This window comes from Kogia breviceps, chromosome 4, assembly GCF_026419965.1.
Source record: "Kogia breviceps isolate mKogBre1 chromosome 4, mKogBre1 haplotype 1, whole genome shotgun sequence".
Lineage (NCBI taxonomy): Eukaryota > Metazoa > Chordata > Mammalia > Artiodactyla > Physeteridae > Kogia > Kogia breviceps.
In genome coordinates, this window is record NC_081313.1 from 139,113,732 (window position 1) to 139,141,698 (window position 27,967).

Genomic DNA, 27,967 nt, shown 5'->3' on the forward strand with positions numbered 1-27,967 from the left:
AGACCCAAATTCTTTCTCCCGTCACGTGCCTGGCCGGAGCCAGTCGGCTGCTCTGTAACATGATCACCTTGGCCAGCCTCCCAGCCAGCAGAGTAATAACAGGGTGAGGCGGCAGCACAGCGATAGCAGCTGCCGACGTCGGGGCTGAAGGAAGAGAAAGCGGTCTTGAGCTGTGCCAGGACCTTGGAGGAGCTGGGAAACAGCCCACTGCAGAGGTGAGCGGGAGCTGCTGGGCAGGGAAGCTGGTCGCCAAGGTCAGGATGCGTCCAAGTTCACTTAAAGAAAGGCAAAGCATACCCTTCTCACCTCTGCCACCTCTCTGTCCTCTCTACTTACTGGGCAGGTGAGATCTGCCTCTGAACAATGTCCTGGGATGTTTTCTTAGTACACAGAGTCCCTTCCTGTCTCACTAATGTCTGCCGTCCTCTGCCCATGTTTGTACAAGCTACCTCCTCCGTAGTCTTGTTTTTCTAGCAGTTGACAGGTAATTCTGTCACACGGACTCGCTTTGGCTTCAAAACCACATGAAAGAGAAAATCCCAAATCAGAACTCGAAAATCCTACTGGAAAAACACTGCCAGGAAGCAACTGGGGTTGAATTGCTTCTCCTCTCTAACCTGCCAGGGTCACCTGGAAGAGGGATGGGGCCAATTACAACAGTCTTAAAATTGCAAAGGCCCCACACGTCGATGTGGGGACTAGAAGGTGGAAAACCATGTCATAGCTGTTTTGATCGACATACTGGGATTTATCAACAGATGCTCTACTTTCAGACTTGCTGATGTCCTGGTAGTAGCTCAGGAAGGATTCCCAGAGAGGTTACCGAGGGAGACGAATACAGTGTGTGTAGATGGGTGTGAACAATGGGCCACTGGTTTTCAGGATGCTATACTGGTCTTTTGGGGCATAAGGCAAGCAAGACAAGACAGAGACTTGTAGGGTGCTTCAGTTTCATATGCAATTCCAACTAACTTTCTCTGGTTGGGATATAAAGAATCAATTCAATTTGGTAAAACAAATGCTCTGAGCATTAGCTTCTGACCTTAGAAAGGTAAGTGTGTAGTATAGGAAAAGGTGCTGAAATGTTCAAGAGCAAATGTTGGACACATTCTGAGGGCAAAAAATAAGGCTTTTAATTCTTTTCCCCTTCTTTCATTTATTCAACAAATATTTCCTGAGTATCTGCTACATGCCAGGTTTGTGTTTGGTACTGTGAATCTTATAGTAAACAAAATAGGCAGGCTTTCAGCCTCACGGGCATGCAGTCAAGTGGTGCAGTAAATCATAAAGGGTATAAGTACCCAAGGCAAAAGCAGTGAAGGGAGCATTGCTAAAACTGTCCAAAGGGAGTAATTTTTGTCTCAAAATTCACCCTTTTCCTTCATGCATTTTACCTTCTTGAATGAATATCTTTCCCTTCTGTAAAAGTCTCACGTACGTACAGACCTTGGTCATAGCAGCTCCTCGAAACCCTCTTCATCAGAGGCTTTAAGCTAGAGGCAGACTGTTCAGCTTTTCCCAAGAATACAAACAGCCTGAGAACAGAGGCTGAAGTAATGGGAGTTTCAGTCCTCGGGAGAGTAGTCCTCTCCCGTATGAAATAGAATTTATGCTATTCTGAAAACACATGTGGCACCAGGCAAAGTATTAGGAAGCCTGGATTTTGCCAGAAACTGTGTGGAGTTTGGAACAAGTCAGTTCTGCTATCTAAGCCTATCTCTTTAGCTCTAAAAATGGAAGGGGTAGGGCTTCCCTGGTGGCGCAGTGGTTGAGAGTCCGCCTGCCGATGCAGGGGACACGGGTTCGTGCCCCGGTCCGGGAAGATCCCACATGCCGCGGAGCAGCTGGGCCCGTGAGCCATGCCGGCTGAGCCTGTGCGTCTGGAGCCTGTGCTCCGCAACGGGAGAGGCCACAACCGTGAGAGGCCCGCATACCGCAAAAAAAAAAAAAAAAAAAAAATGGAAGGGGTAGTAGACCAGATGGTCCATCAGGTCTTTTTTTTTTTTTTTTTTCCCCTAATAATTTCATGAGATATTTACAAAGAAACCATGCACATTCACATAAAGATAATATATCTTGTACCTGTAAAATGGGAACCTTCATCAACCATGCAGAATATCCAGGAAGCTAGAATCTGAAAGAATCAGGCTGCAGACAAATAAAAATAAAAATTATACTGTCTACTTCTCCCACCCTCATCCCATTCCCCTGCCTTGTCTTCACATTTTTTTAGGTTGTGAACATGCACTGTAGCCTGACTGTGCCATTTACCTAGATTGGGGATTCTGCAATAAATCATTGCTTTCAAAACAGTAAGAATCATCTTCTTTCAAAACAACCACACTAAAAAGTATCTAATTTGGATAATCTTATAATATCTATCGAAATCCCTTTAAGGGAGAATCAATTCATTGTTATTATTAGAATATTTACTTTTAGTGCATTTAATTTCTTTCTCTCTCTGAATGCATTCTCATCATGAAATGTTATTTCATATCCTCCTCCTACATACTTTCTCACTTGGAAAATCAAAGTTATATAGTATTACATTATTAAATAGGACAAAGAAGCATCTCTTATTCATGTTTATATCCTCTGTAGCTAGCATTGCATCTGGCACACAATAAATATTCCTTGAAAGAATGATTATTATCTTAGAAAAACCATGGTCTATTTTTACCTTTTGTATTAAAACACACACACACACACACACACACACACACAATATCTAATCCATTATTTGTGGCTGATAGAGGCTGATCTCATTCCTTTGTGTCCTTTTACAATCCAAATGCCCACCCTGCATTCACTGACATCAGCACTTTCTATACCTTTCGTAGACTTAATCGGTATAATGAGCACTGAATTCAAGTTCTGCTACTAAATAACTCTGTAATTTGAAGCAGAATAATGAAGATTTCTATGCCTCCATTTCTTCAAATGGAACATGGGGGCATCAGAATAGATGAGCTTAAGACAACTTCTAGTTCTCAGATGTGAGACTTCAAAAGGTAGAGAAAATGAGAGGAGGTACCATAAAAATATAATGATTATAGTACCTTAACATAGTAAATATTTAATAATTGTTGTTGATTTTGTTTTCCAAAATTTCTAACTTGAACAATACCACTGGCAAACAATGTCAAGGAAATTCTTTGGGTGAAGACACATCAGCCCACCATGTTTGAGGTCCCCCCTGGAACCTTTCTGACTGACTCTGTTCAGTTAAAACTGAAAACAAGTCTACAGATGTAGAGAGGCACAGAAAACAAGCTGCTTTGTCATAAAATATTCAGAAGAATGATACGGTTGTGTAGCTTAGAGGAGTCAGCTACCTAGACAAACATCTCAGGAAATAGCATATGGGCCTATTGGCTCAGCCGAAGAAAAATGGCATATCAGGAAATGTTTCATTGCTTCTAATGAAGTCAGATGTCAACAGATAAATGCTATGACTCCTGAAGCCAAAGGGCCTTCCTACCACCAAAAGATAGAGTCACTTGCCCTTTGACCAGAAGGCTGATGTTCCAAGGTCAAGCTTATGTATCAGCTTCTAATCACTCAGTCTCAGCAAAACAGTTTCTGTGACATGGATGCAACAGGCATCAGCACCCTGCCTGTGGAGTCAACAGAGCCACCTCCTCCCAGGGTCTTATTGTACTGACAGCCATCCTAGTCTCACTTAAGTGTTTAATTTTAATACCTACTTAATACTTTACATCCAGCCACCATCTCAGAAGGGTTTGAGATAGCTTCCAATAAAAGTATATATGCAGTAGAACAGTTGCAGAAAAATAAAAACTGATTAGAACCCATCAGGCACTCAATAAATACCTTTTATACTGTTTTGATGGGGGCGGGGGCAGGCAGTGATCTGTAGAGAAAAGAACCAGGTACTTTACTGCTATTGCTTTGCTTTTGGACCATGTAAAATCATTACCAAAAAAAAAAAAAAAAAAAAGAAGAAGAAGAAGAAGAAACAGGGCACTGGTCCTTGTCATAGTTACCTTTAATAATCTAATGAATGCTATGAATATGAAAAATGAACATGGAAAAATAAGCATAAAATTTCAGGGGAGACAAAGATTTCTCAAAGCCCTTAAGGAACTGCAATTAATATGATGAAGAGTAAAGTAAAAACGAATTACTCTGTGAATCTTCAATAAAATATTTCCTATGAATGAGCACTGAATTCATTTAAAATTTTTAAATATTTCTGTAATTTTCTGAATAGGTTAAATATACTCATGGTACAAAATTCAAAAGGCAAAAAATAAGGCCCATGGTAAAAAGATAGCCTTCCTTCTGCCTTGTCCCCCAGCCACCGAATTCACCTCACCAGAATCCACCACTGTAACCAATTTCTTATATATTCTTCCAGCAACAGTCTAATATTTTATGTATTATTCTATGTAGACATAAACAGCACACACACACACACACACACACACACACACACACACACACACACACACATATGATCCACACATAACTTTTTCACCTAGGAGTTCTGGAAAGTACACATAGGGCTGCCTTATTCCTTTAATGGCTATAGAATATTTCATTACTAGATGTACTATAATTACTTAACCAACCCTTTATTGATGGAATTCAAGATGTTTCCAATTTTTAGTCATTAAAAACAATGTCACAATGAACATCCTTGGACACACATCATTTTTTATATACTGGATTATATAAAAGGAAAAAAAATCCCAAGAAGTATAATTGAGCATTAAATTTAACTCTGAACTTACAGGCAACCAAAGCAAAAAGGGGTGAGAAGGACCAAAATGGATTGCCTTTTTGCATTCCACGAGTAAGCATACCACTTCTTCCAAAGAGGAGAACTTCTTTTAAAAAAAAAAAAAAAAAATTAATTTAAAAAATTTTTGAAGTATAGTTGATTTACAATGTTGTGTTAATTTCTGCTATACAGCAAAGTGATTCAATTATACATATGTATACATTCTTTCTTTTATATTCTTTTCCATTATGGTTTATCATAGAATATTGAATATAGTTCCCTGTGCTATACAGTAGGACCTTGTTGTTTATCCATTCTCTCTGCATATATTAGTTTGCATCTGTTAACCCCAAACTCCCAATCCATCCCTTCCCCATCCTCCTCCCCCTTAGCAACCACAAGTTTGCTCCCAAAGAGGAAAACTCCTGTGCACTAATTTCTATATAAGAATTAATCAGCTGTATTCTCATAAAAAGTGCACTACTTCATTTGGGGAACTAAATAATGGGGTAAGGAATATATTCGATGGCAGTTTTGATAGTCATGTGGCAGATTCTTACATCTATCTTGATTTTTTTTTTTTAAAGTATGATATAACTAAAACCCAGCATTCCTTGGATAAGCTACAATGCAATTTAGGAGGAAAAGGCTTGGTTGTAAGGTTGGAGACCACAAGAAAGCCAGGACACTGTCCTCCTTTAAAGATTTCTTGGGCCAGATCTCCTGCCCTACTCAGTGTTGTCTTAGCTCTGGAGCAGAACTTAGTCTAGCACTTTTCATATGGATTTAGGTACATGATGGGCTCATGTACCTAGACCGAGAGTTTGCACCTCCAGGAATTCTTGTACATAGTAAGTTCTTCGTAAATGTTCCTGGAAGGAATAGATGAGCTTTAAAAGGTCAAAGACCGTGTCTTATTAGCTTTGCAAGCTCTTGGCAAAGATAACAGTGATGATAAGATATCGGTGGAAAAGCTAGATGAGACTTTGACTTGTAAGTGAAGTTCCTGTGGCATGGCATGGCAAAAAGAGTCCTGGTAGCTAAAGAAACAAACAGGCAAACAAACAAACAAACCAAAAATCCCCTCAGCTTCCTTCCCAAACAAGATGGATATCTCGACAGGGTCCACAGAGCCTTTCACACTTCCTAACAAGCACTGAGGAGGGAAATCCACAGTGATGTGATGGTTCTACCTTTCTGCACATGGTTTGCAGACATTAAGATCTCCAAGTCGTTTCCAACTTGAGGTGTTTCCTTCAATATTTGGTTCCTTGTCATTAAGACACTTTACAGGCTTAGCCCCCAAAGTACCTAGCACAACTAGGTACTTAAAGATCTGTGCTTTCTGGGAATCCAGGCAGAAGGCAAACTGGCAGATTGAAAATGACCCTGCTTCAATCCAGAATTCTACCACTGTGTAAAAGGTAACTTCATGAATGGGCCCATATCCATCTTGAGGATGTGGGCCAAACTTGGGAATTGCTCAGCACAATGAAGGTGGAGAAAATCACTATTTAAGGGAGAATTCTTAAGGACCTAACTGTATACCACAGGGAACTCTACTCAATACTCTGTAATGGCCTATATGGGAAAAGATCTAAAAAAAGAGTGGATGTATGTATATGTATAACTTTGCTGTACACCTGAAACTAACACAATACTGTAAATCAGCTATACTCCAATATACAATTTTTAAAAAATTTTTAAAAGGAGAATTCCTGGGAATCCTTATGAATTCAGGTTACTGAGTAACATCTGTTGTCCCCGATGTGGGGCAGGGCTGTTTACCATAGTTTGGGGCTGAGACTTGTCATCCTGAACCGCTTGTGCAGTTATCCTCTGGAAGCCTCAGGCGGTACAGAATATGACCGTAGAGCACCCCTAACACTCAGGTAAGCAAAGGAATCCTGACTGCCCTCCTGGGTCAGAACATGGCGTGAATGCCTGCAGCTTCACTTTATTCCTTCTCTTCCCTGGTGTTTTTCTTTCTTTTGTCTTGAGAACTCAGCACAAGGTGGAGGGCCACACCTCCAAGCTACAGCAGGTTCTCTTGCTGCAGGCCAGGCAACAGAGGGTGCTGGAGGAGGGAGTGGAGGTAACAGAGAAGCAAGCCTGGGGGGATGGGGCTGGGTGGGCTAGAGTGTGGCTGAAATCCATTCCCCTGCCTCGAGGTAGAGACCGGGCTGACACTGCACCAAACGTTCAGGTGCCTTTTCTTAAACCAGATGCTCTCTCCCTGACTGGGAATCAAACCTCCTGGTATTTCTCCCTGACCGGCTTTTCCTGAGCTGACTGCCTCCCTCCTGCTGTGATGTGATTCACAGTGGAGCTGGTGAGCAAGAGCTTATCACCTCCCTCAGCTGTGGTAACTTCTCAAACCCCTGGAGGCACTTTATAAGTCACCATTCCTCTCTTCCCTTCTCCAACCTAAGTATTCTGTAAGAAATGAGGGTCAAGGGGAAGCTGTATTTCCTAAGGTCAAGCTGGTAAAAATGCATCTAGAATAATAAAACCAAGCATAATCATCCACAAAAGAATAAAACATCCTGAGAGATACTGGAAGCTGGGCCTGATCCTGGCTCTGCCATCTATAAACTCACCTGGCCTCCCTTCTCTGGGTTCCTTCACCCTTGTCACATGGCGGGACAATGATCTGTAATGCTCCTCTTCAGCCAGGTTATGACACTATTCGATAGCAACAATAATAAGTGTTGGTGAGGATGTAGAGAAGTTGGAACCCTCAAACATTACTACTGTTGGGAATGTAAAATGGTGTAACCACTTAACATTCCTCAAAAAGTTAAATATAGTTACGACACGACCCAGCAATTCCACTCCTAGGCATATATCCAGGAGAAATAAAAACGGGTCTACACAAAAACTTATGCAAAATTGTTCATAACATTATTCATAACAGCCACAAAGTGGCAACAACCCAAATGTCCATCAACAGAGGCAAGGATAAACAAAATATGATATATCCATATGACAGAATGTTATTTGGCAATAAAAAGGAATGAAGTACTGATAGATACCACAACATGGATGAACCTTGAAAACATTATGCTAAGTATAAGAAGCCAACCACAAAGGACAACATATTGTAGGATTCCATTAATATGCAATGTCCAGAATAGGCAATTCGACAGAAACAGAAAGTGGGTTAGTGATTATCGCTGGCTAGAGGGGGGTGGCAGGATAGGGAGACAGGAAATTCATGGCTAAAGCGTGTAGGATTTCTCTTGGGATAATGAAAATATTCTAAAACTGACTGTGATGATGAATGCACAACTCTGTGAATAAACTAAAAGCCACATACATGTACACTTTAAATGGGTAAATTGTATTGCACGTGAATTTTATACCAATAAAGATATTTTTAAAAAGAAAGAACAAATGCAATTTTAAAGTCTCCTCAGCCTCATCAGCAGAGCATGTGGCCAAACTTTTGGATTTTTGTCACACTGGCAGGTGAGCAATAATATCTTATTATAGTTTTAATTCACATTTCTCTTATTATGGAGCAAGTTCAGCATCTTTTCAGTTTAGAGTCCATTGATATTGATTTCTTTTTATTATATACTAAATTCCCATGTATATTTTAAGGTCTATTTACAGACTTTCTAATGTGTTGTATATGTCTGCCTACTCATGCGCTAGAACACAATTTCAACTATTAAAATTTTATGGTGGGGGCTTCGCTGGTGGAGCAGTGGTTGAGAGTCCGCCTGCCAATGCAGGGGACGCGGGTTCGTGCTCCGGTCCGGGAAAATCCCACATGCCGCAGAGCGGCTGGGCCCGTGAGCCATGACCGCTGAGCCTGCGCGTCCGGAGCCTGTGCTCTGCAATGGGAGAGGCCACAACAGTGAGAGGCCCGTGTACCGCAAAAAAAAAAAAAAAAAAAAAAAAAAAACCACCACTTTACAGTGGGACTTCCCTGGTGGTGTAGTGGTGAAGAATCAGCCTGCCAGTGCAGGGGACACGGGTTCGAGCCCTGGTCCGGGAAGATCCCACATGCCATGGAGCAACTAAGCCTGTGTGCCACAACTACTGAGCCTGCACTCTAGAGCCCATGAGCCACAACTACTGAAGCCCATGAGCCTAGAGCCCGTGCTCTGCAACAAGAGAAGCTACTACAATGAGAAGCCCGCACACCTCAACGAAGAGTAGCCCCCACTCTCAGCAACTAGAGAAGCCTGTGTGCAGCAACAAAGACCCAAGCAGCCAAAAATAAATTAAATAAATAAATAAAAATTAAAAAAAAAAAAAAAAAAACAACCTTTATGGTGGGACTTCCCTTATGGTGCAGTGGTTAAGAATCTGCCTGCCAATGCAGGGGATACAGGTTCGAGCCCTGGTCCAGGAAGATGCCACAGAGCAACTAAGCCCCTGAGCCACAACTACTGAGCCTGCGCTCTAGAGCCCGTGAGCCACAACTACTGAGCCCGCGTGCCACAACTACTGAAGCCCATGCGCCTAGAGCCCATGCTCCGCAACAAGAGAAGCCACTGCAATGAGAAGCCCGCGCACCGCAACGATGAGTAGACCCCACTCACCACAAGTAGACAAAGCCTGTGTGCAGCAACGAAGACCCAACACACCCAAAATTAAAATAAATAAATAAATTTATTTTTTAAAAAAATTTATGGTAATACAAGTAGGGGGATAGTCAACCAAGCCAAGCTGGGCAGCAACTCAGGGTAAGTGCAATCCCCAAGCACCCTCCCACCAAACCCAGCCACCATCCCAGGCTGTCACCTTCATAGAGAAGTCACGGCCTTATTTCAAATATGGAGAAACACAAAGTTTGTTGCAAAACACTTAATAGCAATGCCAAGAAATGTGATAAAGAAGAGACTGAAAAAGGCCAAGATCTAAAAGGTCATTCAGATTGACACAGAGAAGTCACAAGAACACACTCCAAAGACACAAATCATCAGAAAAACCTAGCACTTAATTCTGTGAGAATAAAGCCTAGCATAAATGCTGTGGCAGCTGGAGACCAAACTGCAGTAGTAGTAAGCAAAGGCAAGTCTGGCAGGTGTAGTCAGATCTTTGGATGCTACATTGAGGAGTATGAACACGGACAAAGACTTCTGCCTTGAAGGACAATTTGAACACCGGTTTGAAACATTGGATGTTCAAATGCAACAAATGGAAGACACAATGGATAGCATTTCAACCCTAACAACACCACAAAACCAAGAGGTTATGTCTCTTCAAGAAACACACCAACAGGGCTTCCCTGGTGGCGCAGTGGTTGAGAATCCGCCTGACGATGCAGGGGATACGGGTTCGTGCCCCGGTCCAGGAAGATCCCACATGCCGCGGAGCGGCTGGGCCCGTGAGCCATGGCCGCTGAGCCTGCGCATCCGGAGCCTGTGCCCCGCAACGGGAGAGGCCACAACAGTGAGAGGCCCGCGTACCACAAAAAAAAAAAAAAAAAAAAAAAAAAAAAAGAAACACACCAACAGCAACAACAACAAAAAGAAACAGCAGATGGCACTGGCCTTGACCTCACTGTGGAGCCACCGCAGGGTCAGTCAGGTGGTGTTGGCACAAGAACAGGATGAACTGTCAGAGATGTACCCACATCCGTGATCAAGTGTAAGGTGTAAAGAACTGATGCTTCTGAAATATTCCCTGGGTGTATATGTATGTGAATGTGTTACACTAGAGTTACATTGGAAACACTGCCTGAGTCAGCATGCATACTTGTCTACAATGCTTTCTTTTGGCTTGCTGTACCTTGAAAATACACTGGAAAATTCCAGAAAGTTTCTACCTTGCCAGATTTTATAGTTCTGTACAGTATGTGTGTAAGTGTGGAAGATATACTTTTGTAGATGTTTTTGACAGTATAGAACTAGCTTGTAGTAAAAGGAATATCATCCTCAAAACCTAGATCAAAACTCTAGTACTGAGGGCTTCCCTGGTGGCACAGTGGTTAAGAATCCGCCTGTCAATGCAGGGGACATGGGTTTGAGCCCTGGTCCAGGAAGATACCATATGCTGCAGAGCAAATAAGCCTGGGCGCCACAACTACTGAGCCCGCACTCTGGAGCTGGCGAGCCACAACTATTGAGCCCACATGCCATAACTACTGAGCCTGCATTTCACAACTACTGAGCCCATGTGCCCAGAGCCTATGCTCTGCAACAAGAGAAGCCACCGCAATGAGAAGCCCATGCACCACAACGAAGAGTAGCCCCTGCTCGCTGCAACTAGAGAAAAACCGCACGCAGCAACGAAGACCCAACACAGCCAAAAATAAAAATAAATAAAATAAATTTAAAAAAAGAAAACTCTAGTACTGGGCTTCCCTGGTGGCACAGTGGTTGAGAGTCCACCTGCCGATGCAGGGGACGCGGGTTCGTGCCCTGGTCTGGGAAGATCCCACGTGCCGCGGAGCGGCTAGGCCCATGAGCCATGGCCGCTGAGCCTGTGTGTCCGGAGCCTGTGCTCTGCAATGGGAGAGGCCACAACAGTGAGAGGCCCGCGTTCCGCAAAAAAAAAAACAAAAAAAATAACCTCTAGTACGAAAGTATTGTATAATCTTTAGAATAAAGGTTTTTTAAGTCAAAAAAGTTCATCTCTGTATGCATTGACTTGTGATGCATAAAAGTAAAAGCAGGGAAAAGCACACTTAATATGTTGACATGGCCATAAAAAGAAACGAAATTGAGTTATTTGTAGTGAGGTGGATGAACCTAGAGTCTGTCATACAGAGTGCAGTAAGTCAGAAAGAGAAAAACAAATACCGTATGCTAACACACATATATGGAATCTAAAAAAAATGCTTCTGATGAACCTAAGGGCATGACAGGAATAAAGACACAGAAGTAGAGAATGGACTTGAGGACACGGGGAGGGGGAAGGGTAAGCTGGGACGAAGTGAGAGAGTAGCATTGACATATATACACTACCAAATGTAAAATAGATAGCTGGTGGGAAGCAGCCGCATAGCACAGGGAGATCAGCTTGGTGCTTTGCGACCACCTAGAGGGGTGGGATAGGGAGGGTGGGAGGGAGACGCAAGAGGGAGGGGATATGGGGATATATGTATATGTATAGCTGATTCACTTTGTTATACAGCAGAAACTAACACAACACTGTAAAGCAATTATACTCCAATAAAGATGTTAAAAAATATATGTTTACATGGCCAAAAATATCTCATTCAGCATGTATTATGGACAATGCCATTTTTTATCCTTTTTGTTTCATTTTGCTAAGTAGAGATGCAATTGGTTTTTAATCTGTGTTCACCACCTTTTGACGTCAGAATTTTTATTCAGTTGTCTAATAACTACTATTTGGAACCCTTAAAATAACTTTTATTTTTTTATTTTTTTGCGGTACGCGGGCCTCTCACTGTTGTGGCCTCTCCCGTTGCGGAGCACAGGCTCCGGACGCGCAGGCTTCAGCAGCCATGGCTCACGGGCCCAGCCGCTCTGCGGCATGTGGGATCTTCCCGGACCAGGGCACGAACCCACATCCCCTGCATCGGCAGGCGGACTGTCACCACTGCACCACCAGGAAAGCCCTAACTTTTACTTTTCATTTGATCATTATCTTTATATAACAAGGAAAATTCTTCAACATCACATTAGAAAATAAAAATGATCAAACCTTAATTTCTCCACTTCTTAAATACTGGTTTTATTAAGACTTCCAGAAAGATTTACCCTGTCACACTTTCAAATGGAGATCTCAAACACATTCCTAATTATTCTCCTTCTAGCCAGTTCTTGTTTGACTGCATTTTAGAAGGAGCTTCATGCACGGCATTCCTATCCATTTACTTGGCCATAGAATTGTTGACTGGTTTCAGAAAAACCTTGGTTGTTGTTTTTAAACTGACAAATAACAACAAAGAATACAAAATTGAGCCAACTCAAGTTAGAGCTACTCTTTAAATCCTGGTTAAGAGTCCATTGATATTCTTTTATCTCACAGGAACAACTCTTTAATACCTTGAAGAAATGAGAAGAGCATAATAAAGTTTTTTTAAAAGCCTTATAATGCGTTTTAAGAGTTGCTAGACCTCCCTCCTCTACTCTTCTGCTGTATTCCTGGCTATTCTTGCTTATTTGCTTCTCCATGTAAATTTTAGAATCAGTTTGTCTGCCAGAGGTTTTTTTGGTGGGTTTTGTTTTTTTTTTTGTAACTCCCAGGTGATTTTAATGAGTTGCCAGCATTACCTTGACTCTCTATTCCTTACTTCCTTGGTTGCATGTGAAAATGACATCCAGGCTCACCTGTGCTTTTTTATTCCAGATGAAGGGAAAAGCTGGAAGTGTGCCACACAATGAGAAGCAAAAGCAGGTAAATGCGAGCACCTCACCCACCAAACTGGTGAGAATGCAGCCAGTGACCCTTTCCACATCAGCACCTGCAGCATAACTGACAACACCCCCCCACACCCCGCCAAGGTTTGGGGATAGCTGACACATTAGTGAAGTGCTCGCTTTAGTAGCTGAGCAGAATCACTTGACTCCAGCTGCTTGATTATAACTCAAGCCCCTTTGCCTGCAAGGAGGTAGCTGAAGAGCCCCGTAGCTGTCCCACCAAGGTCTCTTGGCCCTTAGAATGCCCCAGGCTCAGGCCTTTGGAACCACCCCTTTCTATAGCTGCTCTGGGGACAAGAGAGGCCCACTGGGGGCTGGGAACTGGGGGTGGGAACCAGCTGTTGACCTCAGATAACTTCTGTGCTGTGTGCTCCTGCCCTTCACAGAGACCTTTGTCCTGTCTATTTACCTGGCCCTCAGGCTGCTAGAGAGAGAAAATACCAGGATCCCTGAAAACACATCTAATCTTACATGTGAAATTGAGGTTTTAAATTTGACTTGGCTTGATTTGATTAAACTCAAATGAAAAATTCTTAGTGAATCTGGAAAGCTCATGAAAAGGGTCCTTTGAATCCTAAAAAAGGAATAATTGCAAAAGCCCAAGATGAACTGTCTGGCAAATTTGGGGGTGACCTTTGAACAGCCTGTATAAAAGAACAAGTTTCTGTGTTCTTGGCGATCCAGCCCTTAACGGGGGGGGGGGGGGGGGGGGGGCGGGGAGAGAGAGAGAGAGAAATAGAAGGTCATTTTCAGAGCTCAGAGAGAGAGAGAAGGTCATTTTTCAAACCTCAGGACCCGAGGAGTACTAGACCTTTAAAAACATTTCACTAGCCATGGAAAATGACTTACTAACTTCTTTTTGGTCTTCTGATCAAAAGTGGGATGGGGTAATCAGAGAAGAAAAGAGTCAGTGCAGATTCAGGTTGCTCTGAATGAGTCAGTCAGAACGGTCTGCTCCTTTAGATCTCCAAAGGCTGGATTAAAACATGGCTCCCTATTAGATCAGCTTCCCCTACAATAGTGTATGTGACCTGGTTCACTAACTGCACACACCTATAGAGACCACCACCTCCAGTCCTCTCCCATGAAAGAATATTAGCTGACTGCATCTGGGCGTAGAAACATAGGCTGTAATGGACATTTGTCATTCCTGCCCAAGGTACCATAGAAATTGGTGACACACCTGGCAGCCAAGGTTTTCCTTCTGCAAATCTGGGACCTGCTGGTTGACCATCGAGCTCGCAATGACCACCGTTTCAGGCTTCTGGGGGAGAACACGTAAGGACCGCCCAGTGATGGCCAGCGGTCTGTTCTTTGCCCCTAGAAGCCATCATTGTCCCGTTCAGCTGGCAGCCCAGACTAATATCTCTGGAAGGCAGAGGACATATTACAAGTCAGAAAATATATTTATTTACTCTTTTCTTCAAGGGCAAAAGGGTGATGGCATGGGAAAATAGGCCTGGCTCAGGAACACAGTTGAAGTCCCTGTGGCCTCATCAAGGATTCTGCAGATCCTTCTGTAATGGCCATCCCAGCTTTGCCTGTCCACTGGAATTAGCTGGGGACCTTTAAAAGACAGGGAGGCCCAACCCCACCTCCCCTGCCCACAGAGACTCTTACGTAATCGGGCTGGGGAGTAACCGGACATTGGGATTTTTTTAAAGCTCCCAGGTGATTCCAATGTACAAATAATCTGCATCTCTGTTCAACAAGAAGACTGGTCATGAAATCCCATGGCTCTTGGAAGGCTCATCTGTCCTCTGGGTGATGAAATCGCATGCTAGATTCTCTGCATCAGGTTTGCTCTCTTCCCTCCCCCAACCTTAAGCTCTAACTTTCATACTCACCTCCGCACACAGCCTGAGAGCTCTTGATAAGGAAGAGCCTTCCACGGAAGTTGGGAAAAGGTCAGCAGATGTGCCATGGTGGCACGATTGAGATCCTGATGGCACCTCACTCCTGCCGGGCTTCAGCAGTGAGCTGCGTGTGAAGGCAGGAGGCTTGTTGGCACCTGACGCTTTCTTGTCCTCCCCTAGGAGGGACACATCTGGGGCTCCATGAGGAGGACGGCTTTCATCCTGGGCTCTGGCCTTCTCTTGCTTGTGGCCCTCTGGAACTCAGTCACATGGTGAGTCTTCTCGGCCGGTTCTAATTCGGGAGCTGGGGGCTATGCGGTGCCGGTCTGTGGGCAGAGCATGGATTTAGGAGCTGTCCACCCACCAGTCTTCACCCAGAAACATGAATGAGTTTTCTTTCAAGGCATCTTCAGAGATTTTGGGGTGCTTCTGGCTACTTCTGGCAAGCCCAGTGGGAGAGGCTGCTGTCTACATTCGAAGGGAAGGAGTGGCTCCTCTACATTCTAGGTGAGATTCCCAGACCACCAGCACTTAGGGTTTGGGTACATGGTTATAGCTTAATTCTTTTTCTTTTGTTCTCTACTTCGGGACTTCTCAGTTTATTACTCTAAGGAAAGAGGACTTAAAGTTTAAGGCAGTGGTAACCCCAGAGTGCTAAATTTGGGGGTTAATCTGGAATGGATGTTTAAGGATATCTAAGAAAAGAAGGTGAGACACCTCCTCCATCCCCCCAAATAGAAAAATAAAAAAAGAAATAGTTTGTGTGAAAATGAATGCTTGTGAGAGGCAGTAATCCTGCTTCTAGATGTCAGGTCCACAAGTGCAAAGGGCTGTTCTGTCTCATGTGAGGCTGTGTTCTTGGACCTGGTGCAATCTAGCTAACTCTTGGGCCTTGACAGCAAGTGTTCACTCAAAATGTATTTACTGACAGTGCCAAAGCCTGAAAGCAAGCTCAAAACACAGTAGAAGAAAAAACCTATTTTAACATAGATATTTATGACAGCATTATCTACAATAGTGACTGTCCTCCGTCACACATTCATTCACTCACATAATATTTATTAAGTTACTCTGTGCCAAACTCATCTGTAGGATATAGAGATATTTAAGATAAAGTATTAAGGTAAAATGTCTACCCTATTAAAAAACTATGTCACCGTTTGACTGGAAGAAAATTAATAACTACAAAGCAAACAAACCTCAACCAAAAACACTTTGTCACAGTCTAGAATGGGAGATTTAAAAAGTGTCAGTTGTCACAAAGCAAACATAGAAATAAAATGTTTCTGATGATTGTTTTCTTCTAGGAAGAGAACTCCGAAAATGGGCTGAATATTAAACATGACAGGTTAATGGAATCTTAAGCACTCATTGAAAAGAACAATGCAGATTGCAAATATACATGGGGAGGGTGGTGGGAAAACATTTTATATGTTTCTGTTATGATGATGGGAAAACCACCTATCATCTCAGTGATAAGCAAATACCAGAGAGAAAAAATATTTGCCATTTGAAATGTTAGAACTGGAAAACAGTTCAAGATCACCTCTTGTGATTTTCATTTGGTATTCCTCAAGGAGCCCTTGGATTGACACGTAGGCAGGCACCTCGAAGGGTGGCCCGCTGGGCAACCACCCACCTGTTTTTTTTTTTTTTTCAAAATGAAGTTTCTTATTTCTGAGGATAAAAGTAAATACATGCTCACTGTTAAAAATAAAAATCACACAATTCAAATAAGCATAAAGAAGGTGAAAATTACCTACCTCTCATATCCACGAAATAACCACTGTTAGTATACTGCATATTTGTTAAACTTAAAAGACATCTACTATTTTTAAAAATTTATTTTATTTTTGGCTGCTTTTTTTGGATCTTCATTGCTGCACGCGGGCTTTCTCTAGTTGCGGAGAGCGGAGGCCACTCCTCGTTGCACTGCGCAGGCTTCTCATTGCGGTGGCTTCTCTTGTTGTGGAGCACGGGCTCTAGGTGCTCGAGCTTCAGTAGTTGTGGCTCGCGGGCTCTGGAGCGCAGGCTCAGTAGTTGTGGCTCACGGGCTTGGGTGCTCCGCAGCATATGGGATCTTCCCAGACCAGGGCTCGAACCCGTGTCCCCTGCATTGACAGGTGTATTCTTAACCACCGCGCCACCAGAGAAGTCCCGACATCTACTATTTTTTTAACTTTTTTTTCACTGAATTGATTATGGACATCTTTCCATACCAACTGATATAGATTTGCTCAATATTGTAAGCTGTCCTGTCTATTCCATTATGTGGAAATATTCTAATCAATTTAGTCCATTCTCTGGGAATTCCAGTGGTTAGGACTCTGTGCTTTCACTGCCGTGGCCTGGATTCAATCCCTGGTCAGGGAACTAAGATCCAGGACATTTAGGCTACTTAAATGTTCTACTGTGCTTTTTTTTCAATTGCTGAGATGGACATTTATGTGCATGAGTGTGTGTATGTCTTTTCTTTCTTCCCCTCTTTCTGTCTTTGTCTCTCTGTCTCGTCTTAGTCTGTCACTCTGATCTTTTCCTCACTTCAGATACTGCCAAACTGCCCTGAGGATGTTTGAGCCAGTCACATTTGCTCACAGTGCTAGAGCCAAGTATTTTTCAGGTATCAACTGCCACACAGCACAGTGATTGATGGAGCAAGAAGGGTACTGGAGGAAGAATACAGAAACAGAGAATTAAGTAAAACACCCTTGCTCCTTGGAATACTGAAATTAGAGGAGGCAGCAAATCAAGGAAAAATAAAGTTAATAGTACAAGAGTTGGGTAACACTACAATGTCACTGAATTACTGCCAACTGGGGTGGACAAAGTGCTTATTTGTTCACAGGAGGAGAAGAGAAATACTTGGGATGACTTCATGGAAAAGTGGGATATGGAGCAAAGAGCCCTGTCTAAATTTGTGTTGATCGGTATTTTCTAAAATACCCTGCAGAACATCAGTTCTATCAGAGGTTAATGGGTGGGGAGACCATAGGACTTATCATCGAAATGAGACATTTGTGAGAATAAAGGAGGGGTTATTAATAATGATGCTGGAATGATGGATACATATTGAAATTGTCCTGGGCAGACAGGGACGAATGGCCAGTCAATTCTCAGATGTTCTGAGAAGACAGAGTGCTGGGTAAAGAAAAGCCTGAGAAAGATTGAGTTTAACAGTCAAACAGGAATTCTCAGAGCTGTGACCACACTTGTCTGGACCCTGACTCTCCAAGAAGGTAGGGTGTGAAGACTGGTTTAACCAAGGAGTCCCTTGAGAGGTAGGTTTTCCACTTTGGAAAATGCTCACTGGACGCCTGAAGTACCCCTGCTCATGTCATCATAGAGTCATGGGGATTGGGGAACCCAAGTGCCCGTGGTGAGCTGTACCATACCAAACTCTTCCTCTGCTTCTCCCTTCCTTGGCTATTCTTAAAGGGCTCAGTGGGCACAGACACCCAAATGTCAACCAAAATTCATTTCTGTTTGCAGTGTATCATACATCTTACCATAATTTTGTGTTGTTTTTTTCTCCAACCACCCAGAAGGTTGTTGTCCCCGTTCTACAGCTAAGAAAAGAAATAGAGACACTCCTTAAGTGACCCATCCCAGTCCTCGCAGCTGGTTTGTCACCCCAAGACTGAAGGAAGGCCCCCAGCCCCGAGCACCAAGACACCACGGCCCTGGCAAGGGCCTGCCTACAACGCAGCCTCAGTTACCACCGAGCATGTGTTCAGGGAATACGTGCGCCGCCAGCTCCTGAAGTTGTCCTGATGGTTTCCTTCTTCTTCCCAACCTTAGGTGCCACCCAGGTGCCCCTTCTGTTTTTCTGGACCGTCAGTGGACTTCTACTGGTGGTTGACACAACTGGAAAGCCTAACTTCATCTCCCGCTACCGAATTCAGGTCGGCAAGAATGACCCTGTAAGTGTTGCTGCAGCTTCTCCTGGTCAAAGCACAGAAAGCAGGGGCTAAAGCCACATTCTCCAAATTCTGTTGGCTGGCCCAGGAGAGACTGGGGCCAGTGCGAGCCAAGTGATTCTGTACAAGGCTCCCCCAGGTTAGAAGATTAGAGAGAGGAAATAATATGCCCCAAATCTCAGAGCCAGCCAGCCAAGACTAATGTCAGTCAAGACTAATCTTCTGACTCCCAGGCCTGGCTCCCTACCTGCCCGTGCTGGCCTACGGCGCTGTGGTCAGCATTTTAGGAACTTTCGAAATGATTGTCTCGGCCCAGCACTGGACCAAGTCCCAGATATGTCAGGTATGTCTCCACCTATCCATGGGAGGAGGGACAGCAATAACTAGATGCTGAAAACACGCATAACAGCTGCCCTTGTGAGGGAGGGACACAGCTGCTGAAACATCGGATAACCCCACTATCATATTAATTGTGAATGTGTCGGTGGTGTTTTTTTAAGCAGGTCCTCCTTCCCGATTATTCAGTACCACCAATAGTACATAGGTCATCCATGGTAAACAAGGCCTGGACCTTGCTGACAAGGAACTCCTCGCCCAGAAGGAGAGAAAAAGCCATGCACATATCTTGGATGTACACAGGCGGGGGAATTGAGCCCCACTGTTCACTGCTCCCTGAGCCCAGCTTGCCTGCTTAGTGCTCTGACAACCTCAGAAGCCTTTTCTTACACAACAAGGAAGAAGTTGATTCTTAAACCCAGATTTTTTTTTACCCCAGCTCCACCAAAACCACATCCTGGCTTCTTTCCCAGACAAGACAATCATTTTCTTTTTTTTTCTTTTTCTTTTTTTTTTTTTTTTTATAAATTTACTTATTTATTTGTTTTTATTTTTGGCTGCATTGGGTCTTCGTTGCTGTGTGCAGGCTTTCTTTCTCTGGTTGTGGCGAGCAGGGGCTACTCTACGTTGCAGTGCGCCGGCTTCTCATTACAGTGGTTTCTCTGGTTGCGGAGCACAGGCTTCGGGCTCTAGTTGAGGCACATGGGCTCAGTAGTTGCGGCTCGTGGGCTCTAGAGCGCAGGCTCAGTAGTTGTGGCACACGGGCTTAGTTGCTCCGCGGCATGTGGGATCTTCCTGGACCAGGGCTCAAACCCGTGTCCCCTGCATCGGCAGGCAGATTCTTAACCAGTGCGCCACCAGGGAAGCCCAGACAATCTTTTTTTTTTTGAGGTACGCAGGCCTCCCACCGCTGTGGCCTCTCCCATTGCGGAGCGCAGGCTCCGAACACGCAGGCTCAGCGGCCATGGCTCACGGGCCCAGCCGCTCCGCGGCATGTGGGATCTTCCCGGACCGGGGCACGAACCCGCGTCCCCTGCATCGGCAGGCGGACTCTCAACCACTGCGCCACCAGGGAAGCCCAGACAATCATTTTTAATTGTCTGCCCAGGTGGTGAGTCACCTCAGCTCTCAGGAAATTCTACCCAGGCCAGCACTCTAGAAAGCAGAGTGGCTGAGAAATAGTGCCCTTGGTCCAGGCTTTCAGAACAGTCCCTTCCTGAACCAGAGCTACTGGCCTGGCTCAGTTCCCCTCACTTGAGATGGCAGGGGCCTCCTCCATGTCCAGCTCAGCAGGCAGGGACCAGAGCCAAAGGGTTAAAAGCAGGCCTTGTTCCTTGAGAATGTTTCACCTGTTAGACCACGGAGGTCTCCTTACCAGGCACCACTGACTAACTGTGTACGTCTTCAAGGCCAAGTACTGTAAACATCTTCATCATTCAGAAGAGAAAACAGAGGCTTTGAAATGTGACATGGCTTGGAACCATGATTCACACTCAAGTTTTGTGACACCAGGGCTTGTGCCCTGAACCACTAGGCCACATCAGCTCTCGAGAGAATCGCCTAGCGCAATAAACTTTACAGTCTACAATGAATGGAGGGCCACACAGGGAAGGTCTCGTGGCATTTGGCAGAAGCTGAGGTTCAGAAAGGTGCACTGACTAGTTCAAGGTTAGAACGTTCTTGGAAAGAGAGCCAGGGCTCGTCTTATCTGCTACTACACTGTGTGCACCCTCAGGTAGTCACACAAGTAAGAAGGAAGCCCCAGACGCCATTTAGTCTTTGGCCCATTCCAAGAAGGTCTGACCCCTGACTTAAGACATCAGAAACAGGTCATCGAGTGGGACCTGAACGCAACGGCATTCATAAGACACCACCACCCACCCCCGCCGCCCCACTCTGGTTACCCTCCCACTCTCCCAGACTGGATGGCTAGTTCACGTCTCTCCTCCCTCCTCAGAGCCTCAACACCTCCTCCCGTCACCTCCTCCCAGAGGGTGGCCTTGCCTTCTAGCAGAAGACAGCTCCCACAGCTGTGCGCCACCGCAGCCTGGGGGCAGCACTTGTGCACACTCTCTGCCTGCCCACCTGCTGCAGCCCATGGCCTCTCTCTGCTCCAGCCCGTTTCTCTATTGTCTGCACGCTACACCCACCACCTCTTGTTTACTCCAGCAAGTTGCTCCAGCAATTCTTCCTTCTCTTTCTTTTGTCCTTTTTTTTTCTTCCTCTTCTGGATGTTACTCTCTGGCTTATTACAAACCTGCTATAATTTTTCCCAGCTTAAAACCAAACCAAAACAAAAAACCTTGCATCCATCTCCCATACTCACTCCCACTCAAATTTTTTGGTCCCCTTTGCAGCAAAGCTCTTTAAAGTGTTGTCTATACAGTTTTTGATTTCTCCCTGTCCACTGTCTTTTCCCAAAATTTCAGAATTATGAAAAATTGAAAACAGATATACATAAGTTAAAAAGGTAGTAAGTAGTACCCTGATCACTCATCACTTATATACCACCTAGATTTTCCAGTCTTAAACACTTTACAATATGTGCTTTTTCTGTATATAAAAATATAAATATCTATGCATCTATAATTTTTTGCTTCATCATTTGAAGCTAAGTTCAGACATCATAAAACTCTAAATCCTTCAGCCTGCACCTCCTAAAATAATCACAAAACAATCCTCCCACCTCCTCTAGAAACCTCCTCACATCAGGCCTTCACTTCCACCGCTCCACCAGAATTGTCCTGGGCAAGGTCACCAGCGTTCCTGTCGCAGGCTTGTCTCATTAGACCTACCAGGGCTGTTTCCACAAGTTGCTCGTGCGTGCCCCATCCTGTTGTAGCTTCTTATACCAGTTGCCAAGGCCGCACTGTGTCCTCACAGCTCACCACTCACCCCTTCACAGTCTCCTTTCTGGCTCCTCCTCAGCCTAACCTCCCCACCCTCTTTATGCTGACTCCCAGGACACAGCCTTGTCGTCTTCTGTCCTCATCCCCTCAGCATCATGACTTTAAATAACCACCTCAACGCCAACAGCTCGCCAATTTACCTCTCGAGCTCAGGACTCTCTCCCGAACCAGGACTAAACATCCAAATGCCTCCTTGACATCTCCAATGCAACATGACCCAAAGAGAATTCCTGATCTCCCAGCCCCCAAAGCCTTTGATACCCACAGCCTCCCCGGTCCCAGCTGGGGAGCCTCTCAGTCCAGAGGCCTTGGAGTCACCCCTGACGACTGTCTTTCCCTCGTACACCACATCCAACCTATCAGGAAACCCTATTGGCGCAATTTCCAAAATGGATCCAGCATCCAGCCCTTTCTCACCACCTGCATCGCCACCTCCCTGGTCTGAGCCACCATCCTCTTATATACGTACTTTAGCACTTCTAGCCTTCCCATGTGTATTCTTGGTCTCCTACTGTCTATTCCCAGCACGGCAGCCAGAGTAACCCTGTAAGATCCTGTCACTTCTCCACTCACAACCTTGGGATGACCCTCGCTTCTCTTGGAATAAAAGCCAAGGTCCTCAAAGTGGCCTAGGGGGCCCTATATGCACTGGCTCCTCCCTACCTCTTTGACCTACCCTCTCACTTCTCCCCACCTCACACCTCACACCTCACTCTTCTCCAGCCAAGTACGCCAGGAGTGTGGCCTGTCGTAGAGCCTTTTCACCAGCTCTTCCCTTTGCCAGAAGACACTTCCCCCAGATATCTGTTTCCCTCATCTTTCTTTGTTCAAATCTCACCATCTCAATGAAGCCTACCCTGACCATTCTATTTAAAACGATTAAGAGTATAAACTCAGTGAGGGCAGGAATCTTTGTTCACTGCTTCCTTCCCAGCACACAGAACACTGCCTGAAACATAGAGGGTGCTCAAAAAATATCAGCTGAATGAATAATCATATGTCACACCCACCTCCTGGTCAAGGCTGCCAGAAGAGATGTATGGCTTCCTCTGTGGTGCTCTCAAACCAAGGCTGCCCAGACCTGGCTTCACCATGGGATGGAACTGAAGGTTTAGAGGGTGAATTCTGGTCCATCAATACACGCAGGACATGGAAGTGCCAGAGGAACAGGCAGGCCTGAAGTATGAGGACCACGCTGAACCCAGCCTCACCTTGGAGCAGAAACCCTCCAGCTTGCAGACATTTCTCAGGAGGGAATCCCCTTTGAGAATGCCAAACCAGTTCATCAGGACCAGCAAGTGACCTGTGGTCATGGGGCAATTCCCAGGAGCTCCAGGGCTCTGACAAATGGAAGGGTCAGGGGTTACTGGTTCCCAAGGAAACGCTGGCTGTAGTCTTGAGGCTCGAAGGGGTGTGAGCACGGGGGGCCAGCTCCCCACAGCGCTCTGGGGAGAATGTGCAGGCAGCCCCTCATCCTGACAGCCCCACCCTGAAAACCAGCAAGACCTGCTCACAGCAAGTGGGACAAGAGGCCAGAGAGCAGCTCCCTGGCTCCCATCCAGGGAGGCTGGACCACATGAGGAGGCAGGTGACCCTGATCTCTGCACCTGATCCTGGTCAAGGCTCTCTGGACGAGCAGGGACAAAAAGGCTGAAGAAGGAACGAGGCTGGGAGCCTTCTCCAAGCACCCTGGAGGCTCCCCAAGATGCCTGTCGGGACGACGTGGGGTTGGGCCTGGCCAGAGAAATGGGGAGGACGGCGGTGGAAGCTGGAAGCAGGAAGGAGCAGGCGGCTTCAGGCAGAGACTAAGGCTGGGGGAGGGGAGTTTCCCAAGGCAGGGCATTACCAGGTGGTTCCACCCCTGGGCTGGGCAGCACTCGGGGGTTGCTGGCTACAGCCAGACATCACTCCTAGCACCCAGCCCCGAGCGAGGGCCTCCCGAGGGCTGGTCACAGAGGAGCCTGGTTCCGAGAAGGGAAAGACCTACTTCCCACACTCAAGTCCACCTCCTTTCTTCCTTCTTCCCCCGGGCAGGTGGACCCCATGAAACTACGCCAGTCTATCCACACGGTTCTCTTCAACCAGTTGGTGATCTCTTTCCCCATGATGGTCTGGCTCTATCCCATCCTCAAGTTGCGGGGAGACCCCTGCCGCCGAGAGCTACCTACCTTCCACTGGTTCCTCCTGGAGCTGGCGGTCTTCACGCTGATTGAGGAAGTGCTGTTCTACTACTCACACCGGTGAGCGCGTTCCTTCCTGAGCACAGCCAGCTCCTCCCAGGTTCACCCACCAGTGGGGGAGAAACCTGGCCTCCTTGGAGTTGCAGGGGTGCGACCAACAGCACCTGGCATCAAGAGGCTCCTGCTAACTAGTTAACACGAAGACGACCCTTCGCTCCACAGCTGACAATGTGAGACCACCCATGAGTGTCCGGAATCTCCGTTCATGTGTGTGGGCAGGGTAGTTTCCCATTCATTCCCTTAATTGAATCCTTTCTGGCCATCATCCCTATTTTACAGCTCATACAACTGAGGTAGAGAGAGACAACATCACCAGAAGAACTCACAAGGCAGGGCTGTCAGAGCACCCATCTAGTGTGTTTTCACTGGATGTGAAACTTTGCTCCATGGATACAAGCCCAGTTCCTACCTTTGGTTTCTCGTGTTCTGGTAGGGGAAGGGGAGAGGGAGGTTGGCTGATTTATCGATTGCTAACTCTCTTCCCAGGCTCCTTCACCACCCAAAACTCTACAAGAAAATCCACAAGAAACACCACGAGTGGACAGCTCCCATTGGTGTCATCTCTCTCTATGCACATCCTATTGAGCATGTGGTGAGTAGAGCTCGGCGCCCCCAGAGGAAAGGGCAGAGGGCACCAACCCCCTTCCCTGAGCTAGTCTCCTGCACAGAACGGGACCACACTGGCTCTTTCTTCTGCCCATTCAACAGCTACCATTTGTTGTTGGCATATGCCGGGTGATGCCAGATGCCCAACATAAGTTATCTCATTTAATCCTCCCAGCAACTGTTTAAATCCTCATTTTGCTAATGAGGGAGTTGAGGTTCAAACAGTTAATAACTTGATCCAAGTTTCATGTCTGAAGGAGTCCAGCAAATCAAGTCCAGAAACTCATTCAGCTTCCCCAGATCTGTGTCAAGAAGTCTTCCCGGACACCCACCTGCGTCCCCTCCATCCCCTTGGGTCCCTCTTCAAACAGCCCTCTCCTTGCAGGTCTCCAACATGCTGCCGGCGATGGTGGGTCCAATAGTCATGGGTTCCCACTTGTCCTCCATCACCATTTGGTTTTCTTTGGTCCTCATCATCACCATCATCTCCCACTGTGGCTACCACCTACCCTTCTTGCCTTCACCTGAATTCCATGACTACCACCATCTCAAGTAAGGCACCCCTCCCCACTGTGGGTCTCTGGGCAGTAACCCCCACGCTTACTCCTAGAGGTCCTAACAGCAGACACTGGTGTCTCAGTTCAAACGTGGGTCTAGTGGAGGGAGAGGTCTGCAGGTGGGGACAAAGGTGACCATCCTGGGACCCAGATCACCCTGCCATTCTCTTTCTGATATTGGATCTTCCTGCCACTATGGGTCTTTAACCTGCATTTAGGTCCTAGACCCTTTGAGGATCTAGCGTAAGCTATGGGCACTACCAGGAAGATGCATACGTGCATAGAATTCCTGCAGGCAATTCAATAGAAGTTGTGTGCACTCTGAAGGCCTCCAGGCTCATCGGTGTGGTCTAGGAAACTCCTGCACCAGAATCACCTGAGATGCTTTCCTCAAATGCAGCCTCTTGGGTTCCACTCCAAATACACTGAATCAAAGCATCTGGGGGAGCAGGCCTTGGCATCTGCATTCAGTTAAGTGTTCCAGGGGATTCTGCTGGAGGTGGTCCCAGAACCAACCTGAACAAGCTGGCTTTGCCGCGCGTTCTGACTTGTGTGCATCAAAATCACAGAGAGCTTTCCAAAGAAAGAGCATAGCTTTTCAGTCCGGAATGGCCCCAGGAATATGTGCACCACCGCCTGGGTTACTCGGAAGCAGGAAGGCAGCATGGTGGGGACGGGTGTGGGATAGGAGGGCTCAGAAATGTGTACGAGGCTGGCACAGGTGAAATGAACGTGAGCTCGCCCGCCTCCAGCACCCTCCTCTCTCCTCCAGGTTCAACCAGTGCTATGGGGTGCTGGGGGTGCTGGACCACCTCCACGGGACTGACACTGTGTTTAAGCAGACCAAGGCCTACGAGAGACACATGATCCTGCTGGGCTTCACCCCGCTCTCCGAGAGCATCCCTGATCCCCCGAAGAAGATGAACTAAGACACGGCCTGAGTGCCATCCTAGCCGTGTCCTCTGCAGAGGTCTGCTAAGGTGGCCTGAGGTCTCCTGGTCGCACTGACCAACTCGCTCCTTCAGCCACGCACTCTGATGACAAACCACAAGGGCAAGGGGGAGGTCAGCTTCCTGGAAAAGCAGGCCCAAGGAGGGGACCAGGGCTCCCCCAACTACCCCTATCATCCCAAAGGGGACCAGGGATTGGCGTTAACGAAAAATATAGCTCCCTGGAATGGAGGCCAGTCAGAAGGAAGAAGCCACTTTGAGAGGGCACCTGGGGGGTCCCTCTGGTCCTCTGTTGTGGAAAGGGAGAGGGACACCAGATGACTCCTTGGTAGCCCTGGCAAGACACAGAATGACAAACGTGGCAGGAGGCCACGTGGCTCCAGCCATAGGTCCTCCTGATGCCAGGGGGTGGGAGAACCAGAAGATATTGCTTTGCCCCTTCCTGTCCCCCAAAGCCTGTCTCATTCTCTACTCAGGCCAGGGCCAGGACACCCTGGCAACGGTTCTGGGATCAAGTCCCCACTGCTTCCCAACGCACACGCGCACGCACAGACACACAGTGTGATAAAGACCCCACTTCAACTCTGCCCCACTGCAACTGGACATCACCCCTCTCTGAAAAGGAAAATACCAATCACAGGAGCTCTTCCTGGGATTACAACTGAGATACCAAAAAGAGGCACAGACCAAACCCCAATACCTTCAGCCACAGGCGGAAACCAAAGGCCAAATCCTGGGGGCCCGCTCAGCTGGGGCCCCCTTTTAGCCACAGAGGGTAGGGTCAGAGTTGCTGACCTTTGGGGACACCCAACTGAGGCCCCTTATTAGGCTCTCTGAAGCAGGACCAAAGGAGCTAGAACCCTCTTCCTCCACTAAGGCAAGAAATACACGGCTGAACAGAGGGTAAAATCCTTATTTCCCCCTCAAATGATGAACCAGTTGTTTCAGCACCATTTTTACAGGATGACTTTAGCAGTGATGCCTTTTCCAATGAGACCTTATTGTCTATAACAAAACCACAGAGCTGCCCAGGTGGAAGCAGTCTCCACCCCGGGTTCGCTCAGCTGCTTCTGACATTGCCAGGAACCCTGTGGCTCCCAGTATCAATGTGAAGACACTCTGACTTGCAAGGCCACAATTATTTTCCAAAGTCTGATATTTTCCTGAACGTTCAGTTCTCCTCTGCCCAGAAAACCACCCGCTGTAGTTTTGTAAAATACTTTTAACATCTGATAGGGCCACATCTCCAGGCACAGCTATCAAAGAGGACAACCTCCTGCCACGGGCCCTAGCTCCCCAGAGGACCTGCCCAGGAGGCCGACCAGGCGCTTAGCAGGCAGCGTCCTCCTTGGGCCTGGGTGGGCCCAGCCCCCTCCCTGGGACCGCACACCCTTCACTTGAGCACAGCTCCTGGTGCATCAGTGCTGGACATACTCATAGCTGCTGACCTGCACCCACAACCTGTCCTACGAATAAACAAACAGTTGGAAACCAGTCC

At 46.3% G+C, this 27,967-nt stretch overlaps 2 protein-coding genes and 1 long non-coding RNA gene across 4 annotated transcripts in view; 1 reads left to right on the forward strand and 2 right to left on the reverse strand.

The window, feature by feature from the left end:
* Positions 1-16,616, reverse strand: part of CNOT8 (CCR4-NOT transcription complex subunit 8) — a 35,650-nt gene extending 19,034 nt beyond the window's left edge. The window contains exons 1-6 of one of the 2 annotated variants that reach the window (XM_067032015.1): positions 16,501-16,616; positions 14,946-15,280; positions 14,282-14,466; positions 7,348-7,432; positions 3,835-3,874; positions 2,083-2,148 (exon numbers count right to left, since the gene is read on the reverse strand). The gene's annotated coding sequence lies outside the window, so the exon portion shown is untranslated. The remainder of the gene's footprint in view (positions 1-2,082; positions 2,149-3,834; positions 3,875-7,347; positions 7,433-14,281; positions 14,467-14,945; positions 15,281-16,500) is intronic. The other variant, XM_067032016.1, reaches the window with a different exon arrangement.
* FAXDC2 (fatty acid hydroxylase domain containing 2) lies at positions 1-27,963 on the forward strand. Its single transcript, XM_059062948.2, has 9 exons — positions 1-215; positions 13,028-13,075; positions 15,135-15,226; positions 15,358-15,461; positions 18,753-18,874; positions 24,151-24,356; positions 24,843-24,948; positions 25,348-25,514; positions 26,292-27,963. The coding sequence occupies exons 2-9, from the start codon at positions 13,028-13,030 to the stop codon at positions 26,446-26,448; spliced, it is 1,002 nt and encodes a 333-aa protein (XP_058918931.1). The 5' UTR covers positions 1-215; the 3' UTR covers positions 26,449-27,963.
* On the reverse strand, positions 17,564-19,031 carry LOC136794068 (uncharacterized). Its single transcript, XR_010840296.1, has 3 exons — positions 18,671-19,031; positions 18,461-18,520; positions 17,564-17,620 (listed from the first exon to the last, which is right to left on the reverse strand). It is a non-coding gene; the product is annotated as an uncharacterized lncRNA (long non-coding RNA).
* Positions 27,964-27,967: the final 4 nt, after the last annotated feature.

Excerpts from the sequence above, each read along its gene's own strand:
- FAXDC2 (XM_059062948.2), top strand. The coding sequence starts at position 13,028 with ATGAAGGGAAAAGCTGGAAGTGTGCCACACAATGAGAAGCAAAAGCAG. Across the intron at positions 13,076-15,134 it reads ACAATGAGAAGCAAAAGCAG|GAGGGACACATCTGGGGCTC; the intron begins GTAAATGCGAGC and ends GTCCTCCCCTAG. Across the intron at positions 25,515-26,291 it reads CATGACTACCACCATCTCAA|GTTCAACCAGTGCTATGGGG; the intron begins GTAAGGCACCCC and ends TCTCTCCTCCAG.